The sequence below is a fragment of the Emydura macquarii genome, unplaced genomic scaffold (assembly GCF_026122565.2).
Source record: "Emydura macquarii macquarii isolate MOO-44397 ecotype Brisbane River unplaced genomic scaffold, CSIRO-AGI_Emac_v2 contig_3540, whole genome shotgun sequence".
NCBI lineage: Eukaryota > Metazoa > Chordata > Testudines > Chelidae > Emydura > Emydura macquarii.
The window spans coordinates 75,468-90,542 of NW_027133677.1; the positions used below are offsets into that span (position 1 = coordinate 75,468).

General features: G+C 42.1%; 1 protein-coding gene and 1 pseudogene across 1 annotated transcript; both read left to right on the plus strand.

The window, feature by feature from the left end:
• The first annotated feature begins 3,688 nt into the window (after window positions 1–3,688).
• LOC137145539 (olfactory receptor 5V1-like) lies at window positions 3,689–4,617 on the plus strand (annotated as a pseudogene).
• Window positions 4,618–13,838: 9,221 nt separating this feature from the next.
• LOC137145540 (olfactory receptor 6B1-like) lies at window positions 13,839–14,801 on the plus strand. Its single transcript, XM_067536395.1, has one exon. It carries the CDS (start codon window positions 13,839–13,841, stop codon window positions 14,799–14,801), a length of 963 nt encoding a protein of 320 aa, XP_067392496.1.
• Window positions 14,802–15,075: the final 274 nt, after the last annotated feature.

The following is a 15,075-nucleotide window of genomic DNA, read 5'->3' on the forward strand; positions in this document are numbered from 1 at the left end:
AGACTGTATTTAGAGTCCTCAGAAATAATTAACTCTTGGTCTTACTGCCAGAGAAATAAAAAGTCTTTGTTTCCAACAGCAGAGGGGGCAGTGACGTAAACTATATAGTCTGATTCTGTATAAATTAGATGCACTCCCGTATAGTAACTGAATTTTCAGGGTAAGGAGTACCTGATGTTTTTACTTGCTGTATTTGTGAGACAGAAAGAAAGAGAGGTGGGAGGAAGGGAAAGTGAGATATTACACAGAGAAAGAGAGATGGATATGTATGAGGATAGATAGATAGATAGATAGATAGATAGATAGATCCAATTTGTATAACACAAACCCTAATTTTTAGGAATATTAAAGACCAAAGACTAGAAAACCTAAACTATAAACGAGGTTTCTTGTACAATCACAAAGCAATGGGAAGATTATTCCTGATGGGAAGCACAGCCAAGAACAAACTATGTTTTCTTTCCACTGACTTCAGCAACTTTCAGATCATGTCCGATGTTAGGTGGCTTGGCTGGGTGACCGATTCAGCGTGACTGAGACAAGGTAGTCTGAACACAAAAGCCTGGTTGATTAGATCACATTGTAGCCTTTGTGCTGACTACTTCCTCCATGCTTTTCAGTATTGGACCATGATACCAAGTCCAGCAACAGGCAGGAGAAAACAGAAAGAGAGGATCAACTTTTTTTGGTGAGTAGACTTTTCAAAACCAAGTAATTTGGCAAATAAACTCGGTTGGTTCCTTAGTTGGTGTACATCAATACAGTTGATCTGAGGATATGAATCATTGGTTCTGCCCTGCCTAGAACCTTGTGTCATGTGTCAAAATAGATACTTGGGCATAACTCAGTATAGGATGGGTGGACATTGTTAACATCCTGATTTGATTGCATCTTACATACATTTTAATAGGCGTAGATCACTACACAAGGTAAAGACACGTAGAATCAGGCTCATTTATTTGAAGAGGAGAAACTAGAATGAGACTGGTTTGTCTGAACACAGTGTCAAATTTGGGTTCTGTTTCAGACAATAGATGTTCTGTTGATGTCAATAGCACCATATAGATCTTGCTCCTAGAAAATAGGGTGACCAGATAACAAGTGTGAAAAATCGGGACAGGAGGTTGGAGGTAATATGCATCTAGATAAGATAAAGCCCTGAATATTGGGACTGCTCCTATACAATTGGGACATCAGGTCACCCTACTAGAAAGTCTGTATTCTATGACAACTCAAAAGCAAACATTTAAAACAGTTATCAAATTGCCACCATCAACATGGTAATAGTTGGAGCTGGCCAAAAAATGTCACTTGTTTGTCACAGAAAATTTTGCAAAAACCCTTTTTCTCAAGATTGTTATTTGTTTTGTTTTCTGTTTTATTTATTCTTTATTACTTTTTAAAGAAAAAAACTAAACCAACCCCTGACAAAATGTTTGGCTTTAGAAATCAGAAAACAAACGATTTTAACAAAAAAGTAACATTTTCAATGTTTTGTTTTTATTTTATTTTGTATTTTAAAAGCTGAAAAAATATCATCTTAGGGTTTTTTAAACTAGTTCTTTCTTTCTTTCTTTCTTTCTAGGATTGTGGGATTTCCATTGAACAAAAGGAAAATGTTGAGTGCAAAAATATTTTTCCCCATGAAATCAATACACCATCACTCTGCATGAGTAGCTTGTTTATCAGAGATGATCAGCTTATTGAGCTTTAACTGACGTCTGTTTGAATTTGAAGTTCAGGCCATTAACTGAGTTGCCTACATATGGCTTTCAGTGCCTAAATGTAGCCACCCAAGTTTAAAAGGTTTGGCCAACTTTTTAAAACTGCTGACAGTGTAATGTAATGGATACAGCAATACTGGGGGATGGCAGGAAACCTCTGTTGTGGTATTGCCGCTGGGGGGCTTTGGGTTAGATTTTTTAATCTCTTGGTGTTTTAGTTTTCTTATTTGTAAAATGAGGGTGAGGATATTGGCAGCCTTTTCAAAGTGCTTTGAGATCTCTTGATGACAAGTGCTAGATAAGAACTAGGTATTAATGTTATATCTGTACCATGTCATCAGTGTAAGCTTAAAAGACCATTCAAGAGACAATGGCACTGTTCTGAAAAACTTATTGTCCATAATACATTTGACAAAGTGGATTTCTGCCCACGAAAGCTTATTCCCAAATAAATCTGTTAGTCTTTAAGGTGCCACAGAACTCTCGTTGTTTTGCTGAAAACAGACTAACATGACTATCCCTCTGTAACTCGTTATAGCCCTTTGTTTCAAGATGAGAGATGGGATCATCATTTGGGAATGATGGGGAAGACAATAGATGCAATGGGAAAAACACATGGTTGCTTTTGTTGGTAATGCATGGGTGCATGTTTGTGGCGCTTTTCATGAGCAATAGGTTAAACATAAATAGTGTGTTGATGGGCATTTATAACTGGTCACAGAACAAAGGATTTTGGCCCAGATCCTGCAGTCTTGTCCAGGAATGGTTCCAGTGCAAAACTCTACTTACTTCACCAGAGCTCAGCCTGGAGTCCATCCGTGCAGCTCCAGTTTAATGGTCTGGGCTTTGAAGTGCTGTTCTGTTTTGAAATGTGTTGCAATCTCATCCTTCAGTGCATCCAGAGTAACATCCACTGGGGTTACAGACAAAAAAATGGGACTGAGAGCCAATAAAACGAGAGGAGTGTGCCTCAGGGGTAAGCCACATTAATGAGGTCTGATTTTTTAGACAGCAGGTTCTCAGAAATTTCTGAACGTCAAGCCCCTTTAAGGGTTTCCAGTCAACCATCCAAAAAAAATGAGAAAAGGAAATGCACCACTCACTTTGGCAAATCTTGGCCTGTATCATTATGCAAGTAGGAGAGAACTGGGATGACCGGATGTCCCGATTTGATAGGACCACTACCAATATTCAGGGATTTTTCTTATATGGGGGCCTACTACCCCCACCCCCGTTCCGACTTTTCACACTTGTTATCTGGTCACCCTAGAGAGACACCTCCTGATTTCCACAGCCCATATTTACATCCAGAGCTAGAAACTGGTGAAAAACATCTTTGATTTGCAAACCTGTCACAAATGAGGTATAATTCACCACTGACTTGGCCCAGTTTTTTACGGGGAAAATCCCACTGAAGTCACTGCACTTGTGTTGGCATACAGCTGGAGTGACGCATGGGTGAATCAGGCCTATTTATGGAAATTATTGACAAATAATAGACACACACATTCATTATTCCATTCTTACGAAGTTGTCTGATCAAATACAACTACACTGATGAGAAGGTTATGTGCAAATTGTCTTTTAATATTTCCGTTATATTTTTTCCAGCTTCCAAGCTGTAGTTTTGGAATGGATGATACAAGATCTGGTTTAAAAAATGTGTTGTGCAGGAGCTATCTGCAAAAGGATCTCCGGTTGACAGTATGAGAAATGTTGGAGAACTCCTTGGACAAGGGGTTGACGCCTGTGCAATCAAAGAAAATACTAATGTAAAACCTAATGTAACAGGAAAAACTTTATTTTCATGAGATTTGGAGTGCGGAATTAGAATTTGGCCATGTAAATACAGTTGGTAGCTTTGAAAATCACACTGGGATGTTCTCTCTCTCATGGAATTTCCAAATATTGCTATTATTATATTGATTAATTTCATTTACTTTTCTCTTTTTACAGGTCACTAAATGTGAATGGAAACCCAAACCAATGTGACCGAGTTTATTCTCATGACCCACAACTCCAAGTTTTACTCTTCTCGGTGTTTTTAGTTATTTACCTAATCACCCTGTTGGAGAAAATGGCGATCATGCTGGCGTTAAAGGTTAACCCTCAACTTCACACCCCTATGTACTTCTTCCTGTCTCATTTGTCCTTTGTCGATATCTGCTATTCCTCAGCTGTTGTCCCTAAGATGCTGGTGAATTTGCTAGCAAACCACAGAACCATTTCCGTCCATGGCTGCATTGCCCAAATGTTCTTCATTCTGCTCTTAGCTGTTACTGAAATTTTCATACTCTCAGCTATGGCTTATGACCGCTACGCTGCCATATGTCACCCATTGCATTATGCAGGGACCATGAACAGCTGAGTTTGCAGCCAGCTGGTGGGTGGTTCCTGGACAATGGGGCTCTTGTATTCGCTGGTAAATACCGTCCCTGTGTTAAAGTTACACTTTTGTGAGCCCAATGAAATCTGACATTTCAGCTGTGAGCTCCCTCCGCTATTACAACTGTCCTGCACTATGACCTTCGCCAATAAAATAGCTCTTCTTTTTTCTGCAGTGATATTTGGTTTCAGCTCCTTCCTCCTCACTCTGGTCTCCTACATTCACATCATCGCTACCATCCTGAGGATACACTCTGTGGAGGGTCGTCATAAAGCCTTCTCCCCCTGTAGCTCTCACCTCATCGTGGTGGGTTTATTGTATACGACAGCTATTTTCCAATACATGAAATCCAGCTCAGACTCGTCACTGGTTTTAGATGAATTGTTCTCCATCCAGTACAGCACCTTGACACCCATGTTAAACCCCATCATCTACAGCCTGAAAAACAAGGAGGTGAAAACAGCCCTGAGGAAAATATTGGGAAAAAATCCTGTTTGTCTTATTTAATGTTTGTCTGAGAATATATCACCGCCATTTTCCCTTTTTCACCTCGCCAAGCTATGCTGCAGCATCTGCTGCCCCCTTTCTTATGTTGCCAGTTGTTTAGGGTAGTGTCTTTATGCTTGTACAGCACCCAACACAATGAGTTCTTGAACACTGGTAAAACTCCTCACTATAGTGGGTCATTATTTTTCAATACTTAAAGGCCAATCCTGCTTCTTTTCAAATAGACAACAGAACTATTTATTGAATATTTTTGTCTTTTTTACATCAACAATTTTACCTCCATCTAGTAACAGTCCCATGCCATTGTTATGATTTCTTTCCTCCAGATAGTCCTGAAAATGTCCACCTTAGCCCTGCCATTGGTGCCTTTTACCCTGATGTCTTTAGCTTCCATTATCAATGTCCTAACCTTCATATCTACTTCCCCTTTTTTCCCATTTGTTATATTGATGTCTTTAGCTTCCATTATCAATGTTCTACCCTTCATGGCTTATCATATATATTCATCACTAGCTACTTCCCCTTTTTTCCCATTTGTTATACTTTTGTTTCTATTTTAACTGCTACTTTAACTACCCCCTTTCACCAGGATGGGCTTTTGACCATTTTCTTCTCTCAAAAATGTGGAATGGTGGCTTTTTGACCACTTAGTAAACCTTTTTTAAACAACGCCTAGTCTGAATTCACATTTTTCTGTCTCGATTTTTCATCCCAATAAATTAATTAGCCCTTTTTAAGCATCAGGGGTGTGTGCAATTGGTTGGGACTGTCCTCTGATTGCCCAGAAGAAATGTAGTCAGTGGTCTCTAGGCAAGCACCAACTTCAAGGTCAGTTCTGCAGGGAGGTAGCTCATTTTTGCCCCTTTGACCATAAGGTCTATGAAATCCCAAGATAAGATTTTTAGGGATGGTATATGGGGAGGGGAAGGGAGTTTTTGTGAGAATCAACAACCTCTTTTTATTTGTATTGATGCAAGTTTTCTCTGAAGTAGCTAAGAGGCAATAAGCTTGGAACTCCACAGTGTCATTTGCAGAGAGCCACTTTTCACAGGAGAACCAGACATGGAACAATCATTACTATAGATTTCCTGAGTTAAGTGTGGTATGACGACTGGAACTGGAGAGAGCTGGTCAGGTTTCAGGAGAGATCCGGTTTGATGTGGCTTCAGAGGCTCAGAAACACAATCCAGTTCCAGTTTCCTTCCACAGAGACCCAGGGTCTCAACAATAAATAGTGACATTAAGATCATGTCATAAAGGCATCTTCCCTACAGCTCTGCCTGTCTGCTTCATCACTGATTGCTGATGAAACATTAAGGCTATGTCTACACTGCCCCACAGTTCAGGCTACAGGAGTGTAAATGCCCATACACATCTATCTATCTATCTATCTATCCTTCATCATTGTAAAATATGACCCAAAAAGTTATTGAATTGAGCCTGATCCAAAAACAACTGAAGTCAATTGGAAGACTCCCGTTGATTTCATATCTGGCACCATATGAATTTCCAGCCATTCTTTGATATGTTACATGTGTGGTAGGGTGGCCTTCGTGCTCCCGTGGGCCGAGCGCTTTTTCAGTGTGGTGGGCACAAAATGGCCGCCCGGGGCTCCTACCGCACTTAAGATGACGGCCGTCTCGCTTCCTCCCCGTCTTCCTTCAGGCCGAGCAGGGTCCTCGGGACCTTAGGTTCTAAGGTGGGGGTAGGGGGTGTCCGAGCCCGCCCTCTTCTTCGGACACCAGCCCAGAGACCCTGGCTGACAGCAGTGGCTGGCTGCTGCTATAAGGCTCTGTGTAAGTCTTTTCTCTGGGCTGCTTCCCTACCCTGGTCTTCATTGGGGCTAAGTTGCCATGCCAACGGGCAAGCCCCTGCTTTCCTCTGGCTCCTGCCACTCACAGTTCTTCTCGTTCTCCCGCTCTCCAAACTCTCCAAAGCTCCAGTCCTCCAAACTCTACAAACTCCAAGAGCTCCCTGCCTGACTGGCAGGGAGCTTATATCTGCTCCCAGGCAGTGCTTAATGGGTCTCAGATGACTCTAGCCTCAGATGACCCTAATTGGTCTCAGCTGACTCTGGCCTCAGCTGGCCCTAATCAGCCTGGAGGAAGCCTTGGGCAGCTGCTAGGGGAACAGGGCCTCGGTCAGTCTTAGGCTAACATAGAGTCCTTCTACCACCCTCCAGTAGCCCCTGTCACACATGGTTTAGATGACGCCTTTTTCATTAAAACAGAACAGCTGGGGTCTTGCTTTGTGTGTCTCTGGCTCGGGATATCTGGTGATGCTACAGAGTCTGGGTTTTAGAGATGCCAAACAAGGGTTGAAATCAAAGTTCAGTCCAATTATGAGTCATTCTTTGACTGTCAGCCTCTAGAAAGCTCAAGCCTGATCATCAATGACAGGATGCGAGCTACTCTCGGTGCAGTACTTCACTTAGCATATTTAGAACATGGAAAAAGGTATCCAACCAAAGTCTAAAATGTTTCTTTTCAATGAGTAGAATACAATAGTCAATGTGATAAAGTGAAAATGAAACATTTTGATCCTGCCTTCCTGTAGAAAAAATTAACAAAATGTATATGTTCCCACGAGAAAAAATGTTTTGATTTTGTTGAATTAGCCCTTTTCAGGTGGAAAACTATTCCATCACTACATTTTCAACTAGATCTATTCACAAAAGAAGTGCACTAACACAGTAAAGAGATAGTTCCAGAGGGGTAGCCATGTTAGTCTGTATACAGCAAAGACAACAAGAGTTCTGTGGCACTTTAAAGACTAACAAATTTAATATTTGGAGACATAAGCTTTCGAGAGGCTAGCTCTCTTCTTCAGATGCAGTAATACAAAAATAGGTAACACAGAGGTAACACAGTAAAGAGAAACACAGTAAAGAGAAAGCAGAGACATTAAATCTTTAAAAAGTGATCTAATTTTATATGGAATAAAATGAACACCAGACGGCAGCAAAGAATAAAGAATGAAACATTTTTTTAAAGCATTTTAGTTGTCTATTGGGATTTTCAAAAGCATCGAAAAATCATTGATTTCACTGGGTATTATGTGCCCTAGGTGCTTTTCAAAATCTCACGAGGTGACTAAATACCTTTAAAAATATAACCTGGAGTGTTTAAAATTCAGTCAGAAAAAGACCCTAGTTCCTCCATATTGAGAGCCATATAGATTCAGTTTATTTTGAAAAAGGACAATTTCCAGAAACTTTGTACTCAAACAGCCAGGCTGTTTTCTGCAGTGGCAGCAAACAGAACAAGGAACAATGGTTTCAAGTTGCAGTGGGGGAGGTCTAGATTGGATATTAGGAAAAAGTTTTTCACTAGGAGGGAGATGAAGCACTGGGATGGGTTACATACAGAGGTGATGGAATCTCAATCCCTAGAGGTTTTTAAGGTGTAGTTTGACAAAGCCCTGGCTGGGATGATTTAGTTGGAGTTGGTCCTGCTTTGAGCAGGGGATTGGACTAGATGATCTCCTGAGGTCCCTTCCAACCCTAATCTTCTATGATTCTATGAAATATGTGCTAGAATGATTTCAGAAGAAAGAATTATAAGATGTTAATAATGTAATAAGAATAAGTAACTAATTACATAATTACATAGATAGATAGATAGATAGATAGATTCCTCTTCTACAATAGATTTCCTGTGTGACCTTAGACAAGTTACAGTGACTGAGTTTCTCAGAGGTGTTTAAGAGACTTAAGTTTCCAGATCCACTTTTGCACCTTACTCCCTTAGGCTCCTTTGAAAACCCATCCTTGATCTCTTTGTGTTTCGGTTCCATGTCTGTAAATTGGGAATGGTAATAAGCAGCCCAGTAATAACAAGTACGTGGGGAGCTAATACCAGATATTAACAGGGCTCTTTAATCTATCAGAGGAAGGTCGAACAAGAACCAGTGGCTGGAAGACAATATTGTCAAAAATATTCTTCCTGAGGAGCTTGGGAGCCCAGGGAGCTAGCCAGCAGGGTAGCATGGAGGTGGAAACTCTGTGAGGAGAGCAGCCAGGGTGCTGGGCAGCCTGGGGATCTTAGGTGCCTGGGAAGCCTGTCACCAGGGAGCCAGGCAGCCCTGAGAGTGGGAAATTTGGAATTCCTGGTTTCCCAGCAGCCCACAGGTGGGCAGCCGGGAAATGTGCTCCTGGGACACTGGGAGGCTGGATGTGGTCAAACAGGGAAAGTGAGTCCTATAATCTGGGCTTCCCATCTGCCTTCGAGCTGGGCAGTCATAGCCTCATAGACTTTAAGGTCAGAAGGGACCATTATGATCATCTAGTCTGACCTCCTGCACAACGCAGGCCACAGAACCCCACCCACCCACTCCTGGAAAAGCCCCCTAACCTATGACTGAGCTACTGAAGTCCTCAAATATTGGTTTAAAGACTTCAAGGTACAGAGAATCCAGCAGCAAGTGACCCATGCCCCTCGCTGCAGAGGAAGATGAAAAAACCCCAGGGCCTCTGCCAATCTGCCCTGGGGGAAATTCCTTCGCAACCCCAAAATGGTGATCAGCTAAACCTTGATCATGTGGACAAGACTCGCCAGCCAGTCACCTGGAAAGAATTCTCTGTAGTCACTCAGAGCCCACCCCATCTAACATCCCATCACAGGCCATTGGGTCTTTGGAGCTTCTTAGGAGCCTGGAAATATAGGATTCCTGAAAGCATTGCACCTGGGAAGCAGGGAGCTGGCCAGCTGGGCTACTTGGGAGACTGGTAAGCTTTCCAGCCAGGGAATGGGTAGCACTGGGAGCTGCAAAATCTGGGGAGCTTCAGATTGTAGGAAACACATGTTCCCTGGCAGCCTGCCATTCAGGAAGCTGATGCACCAGTGTTGCCCGCTGGGGGTGTGGAGGCCCGGGGCCAGATTTCCTGGGGACTTTCATTTCAATTTCTCTGATGCAAAGATCAAAAATTTTTGGACAAACTCAAATTCCCCCCCATAAAAATGTACCTTTGCAGTAACCACCTTTTCCCTGAGAACACCATTCCATAGCAAAACTCCTGACTGACTCGGATCATCTACGAAACAGTTCAACTATGGCCACATCTCTATCACTCTGCCATGTCAGGGTGCTGTGAAGCTGTGGATTGCACTGCTCTTCCACAGTCAACACTAAAAACCCAGAATCAACACTCCTTACAGAACCTTACAAATCCCAGACATAATAATCGACTAAGAGTGTGATGCTGTGACTTTAATGGGATTTGAGGTTTAGGGACCAGGATTTAAGGTATCTGATCATGTTGCTTTCCATAGAATCCAGTCATAGAAATGCACATCAGAAGGAACATCTATGCTATGTAAAGAGCTATCTGATTATTACGAGCCCACCTGTTTGATACTGATGCTATTCATTGCACTTGGCTGATCCTGAAAGTTGACTTAATAATTTCATATATCATCTTCCAAGCCATCTCGGAGAACTGAGCTCCCAACCTGTTCTAGCCATTAGCCACTACTTCTTTCCCAGAGCAGGGAATTGAACCCCAGAGTCCATCTTTCCCTGTGCGCTAACCACTAGATCCCACTCTCCATTAAGAGACATGACTAGAACCCAGGAGTCCTGGCTCCCAACCTTGTGTCTGTTCTAGCCCGCTAGACCCCCTCTCTCTTACGAGAGATGGGAGAAGAAGCCAGGAGTTCTGACTCTCATTCCTCCCTGCATTAGACCTTGCTTCCTCTAGTATGTCTGTTTCCAGTGTAGATTGTCCATTGAGGAGAGGTTTGAACACTAACAATAAGACAACACTGCCTTCTGGATTCAGTGAGCCTGTAGCAGAAATGGTTAACAAACAGCTTGGTGGCTCAAAAATGCACTTTTTTCTGCAGCAAACACAAGAAGCCGTCGTCATCTTTGAACCTTGGAGAACTGATCCCAGGAGATCTTTTCAGCAACTGAAATAATTGCCAGTGCCCAGCAGTCAAAACTGTAGTTCGTCATGGAGACTTAGAGAACACAGCATAGCAAGGAGGGAGCAGACAAACACAAATGTTAATCTTCCAAAACAACCAAAGACCTTTTACTATTAGAATAATCTAATATATATTAGGTAAGTAGTGTTTTTTCTATCTATATATCTGTCTGTCTCTCTCTCTCTCTTTCTCTGTCTATCTATCTATCTATCTATCATAGAGTTTTGCATTCATTATTATAGTTCTTTTTTGGTGCAGGCTAAATGTGGTGAATAACATTTTGGCTCTGATAGAAAACCTTTACCAGAGAAGAATGGGCTCTCGCTCCATCGCTGCTCCTTGGGAAATTTGTTGCACAGCAAGATAGTGAAAGATTTATCTCCAGCTCTCATGCATTTCAGCTAATGGCTCTTGTGAGTCATAGCACCATATAAATGTAGGTCTGGAAGGGACCGCAAGTTATCCTGAAGCCCATCCCTGTGCATTGTCCCAGAGAAGCACAATTTCTTTTGACAGTTCATATGCTGTGATGTTGTCTCTAATCTAAGTAGGGCCTGATCATTTAGCTTCGTTTTTGACCACAAGTAGCAAGTCTTCATTATGTATCTGCTCTTTGCAGGCATAAACATTAATTTGCTCTCAAAATTGCATAGTCTGTCCTGCAAAGGGTGAAAATAATTAAGGAAAGCAAAAGCAATGAGTTTTAGCACCTCAGTGCGCCAATGGGAAACGCCCTCCCATCGATGCAACATTACTCTTTTTGTGGGATCAGCTTCAGGATCGATTGAGCGGGTCTCCACTGAATCGATTCGACAGTGCCACCGTCAATATAGACACACCCTTTGGAAAATCTCTCTAGCTTCCTACATACTTTTAAAACTCTGGACTCTAGTAAACTGGCCATTTAAGGGAGGAAAAGTAGACTAGTGCTTAGAGCAGAGAAATAGTAGTGAAGAGACCTGGCTCCTGTTCTATAGAAATGTAAGTTGCAGTGGTCTGGTGAGTGGAGCATGGGAGAGCAAATCAGGACTCCTGAGGGTAGGTGGGAGTGTTGTCTAATGGTTAGGGAAGTAAGGATGTGGGTAAAAAAATTTCCATCCCATCTACAGTCCTGATAAAGGGGCCTAATGGTTAGCGCATGGGGGAAACCGGATTTACATTTACGTGCATCCAACTCTGCCACAAGTGTAATGTGTGACTTGGGTAAGTCCCTTCAACATGTTCCACTCAGTTTCTCTGCTTGTAAATAGGATTACAGCACCCTCTGTAGTCCAAGCCAGAACCCCTTTGGCGCAAAGAGTAGAACAAGAGGAAGCATACATTTTTTGGAGACGTTACATAATGAAAATTCGGTGGTGGTGTCTCACTGCTAAAAACAAACCTACTGCCAAAAAGGAAGCTTAAATTCTTCTCCTTCCTTAGTGAATGGGACTTAAATGGTCATTTCCTTAATGAATGAATACACTTTTGCATATAGACTCTCAGTTATTTCCTTAGTGAATAAAAATAAATATGTTTGGCTTGAACTTCTCTGTTCCTCAATACTCCATCTCCTAAATGGGGATATAATACGATCTCTTTACTTCACTGGGGTGATGTGAAAATAAATTCATTCATGTTTGTGATGCATTTAAAGATGGCAGGAACACTTTTTTAACTGTGAGGGTAATTAACTTTTGGAACCAATCTAGATATGGTGAATTCATCATCACTTGGCGTCTACATCAAGATTAGATGTCCGTTTTTAAATGACATGGTCTAGTTCAACCACACGTTACTGGGCTTGTTGCAGGAATTGCTTGGTGCAATTCTGCACCCTAAGCTGTTATGTTCTCAATAGGTTCTTATATCATCTTATATCACTGTGGTATCTGAGCACCTTCCAGTTGTACAGTGAGCAACACGACTAACGTTTCTCATGTATTTGTTTCCTCCTCCTCTTGCCAGAGGAAGAAGTGTGTACACAGAGGAGAGTCTTGTTTTAGTAGTGATTGATTGATTTACAAGTGGCTCTGTGTTTATGTGAGAGAAAGCAGATCAAAGAAATGCCCCTGGGAAAGTAGTGAGGTTTGTGATAGCCCTTAATTCTTGGGGCATTTCATTCCATGGTTATGGACCAATCTCAGAGAAGGTTCTCTCTTCAGCTCAGATGAGTTTTACTCTTATTGCAGATAATTCCATCATGCTGTAGGAGTGTAGCTGTTGACCACAGACTTTGTTCCAGGAGCTTTAAGAAGTCTTTGAGATATCCTAGGCCCAGGACATGGAGTCCCTTGAAGATAAGGACCAAGACATGTGAACTTGATTTGATATTCTATGAAAAACCAGCATAGAGAATGGAGGATGGGTGTCATGTGCTCACGGTAGCTTGTGATGATGAAGAAACATGCTGCAGCATTCTATAGTAATTGGATCTTGCTATGCACTGAAGGCTTCATGACCAGTTTATCTCATTGCTGTAGTCCAGCCAAGAGATGACAATGATGTGAATAAGCAAGGCTAGGTCCTTGTCTGCCAGGGTGATTTAGTCTCCTAGCTCATCACAGCTCACAGAGAACATAATCTGCAGACTCTGTTATGTCAAAATTTAGTATCAGCAAGGATCAAGAGTTCTCAAAAACTAGGGACTTAATTGACTAATTGTGGGTGAATATTTTGAACCAGAGAAGATTGTACCTTGGCTACAAACTTTTCACAATGTCATTAAAGTCTATATAGGTAGAATGCCTAAATACCTTAATCCCCTTTGAAAATCCTATTATAGATTATCAAAATAGCTCATTCTGGCCTCAAAATTTGTCCAGAGACCTGGTTGGATTCCCGACCCCTTCAGTGGAAAATTTTGAATTTTCACTGAAAAAATGAATACCAAATATTTTGGTGAAAAGCAGAATTATTGTCAGACAAATGTTTTGAGTTTTGGGTTTTCAGCTATCCAACAAAAGAAAAATGTTTTTTCATTTTTTGAGGAATCACAATTCTTTTTGTTTTTTAAAAAAGTAAACACCCAGTTTTCCATTGAAAAGAAAAGTTTCAATGGAAAATTTTCAGTCATTCATATACAGGAATTTTTTATTTAAAGTTGTACTGGCAAGCTTTTTCCTGGCATTTCCTGATTTTTGAATAGCTATCATTATTTTTATTATAGTAGCACCTACAGGCTTCAGTGGACATTAGATACATTAACATTATTTTAATGTTGTTTTCCTTTATATATAAATAGCCATCTCAATTGCTACGGTCACCATTTCTCTCTATTTGAACTCCTTATTCCAGACCAAAGACATGGAAAGGATGGAAACCAGGAACCAGACAACCATCACTGAATTCATCTTCCTAGGGTTCCACAGACTCCAACAGTGGAAGATGTATTTCTTCTTCCTCTTCCTCCTAGCATATGGCTTGACCATCACGGCCAATGCTGTCATCATCACCACAGTGTGGAGGGAGAGACGTCTGCACACGCCCATGTATTTCTTCCTGAGTAATTTCTCCTTCATGGAGATCTGGTACACCACGGTCACCATGCCCAAGATGCTGTCTGGCTTCCTGGCTGAGAGCAACACCACCATATCCATCACTGGATGCATCATGCAGCTCTACTTCTTCTTCTTCTTGGGCACCACCGAGTGCACCTTACTGGCTGTCATGGCCTATGATCGCTACATCGCCATCTGCTCCCCATTGCACTATACCACCCTAATGAACAGCAAGGTCTGCACCCAGTTGGCTGTTGCCTCTTGGTTGAGTTGCTTGATGGCCCAACTACCTCTCGCTATATCCACCACTTGGCTTCTATTCTGTGGCCCCAATGAGATCAACCATTTTTTCTGTGACCTGGCACCCGTGCTGAACCTCTCATGCACAGACACCTCAGTCAGCGAGATGATATTCTTCACCTTCTCCTGGGTTGTCATCCTCTGCTCTTTCCTGCTCACCATGGTGTCCTACTGCTCCATCATCTCCACCATCTGCAGGATGCCCTCCACCACTGGTAGACACCGGGCCTTCTCCACCTGCGCTTCCCACCTCACCGTTGTCACCATCTTCTACAGCACCGTCACCTTCATGTATGTTCGGCCCACGGCACACTACACCTTCCAGGAGGACAGGGTGATCTCCGTCTTCTACTGTGTAGTCACCCCTCTCCTCAACCCCATTATCTACAACTTGAGGAACAAGGAAGTGAAGGAGGCGCTGGTGAAGTCACTGTGCAGCAGAACAAGGCTGAATCAGAAGAATTTTGGACTGAGCTAGCAGGGATAGCTAAGAGCAAAGAAGTGGGATGCTAGATGGATTCTTCAGAATGGAGTTGGGAACATCTAGATGTCAGGTCTCCTGGGTGGTATCCTTGGCTCAGCTAGTCGCAAACTCTGTAACTTTGGTCAGAACAAATCCTCTCTCTGTTGGATTACGCATAACACATCAAAATGACAATCAGAGGTTCAGGGTTTTATTCCCAGCTCAGCTACACATTCCCTGAGTGACCTTCTCAGATCAAACAGGTTATGTTGGGCTGCATTAGTAGGAG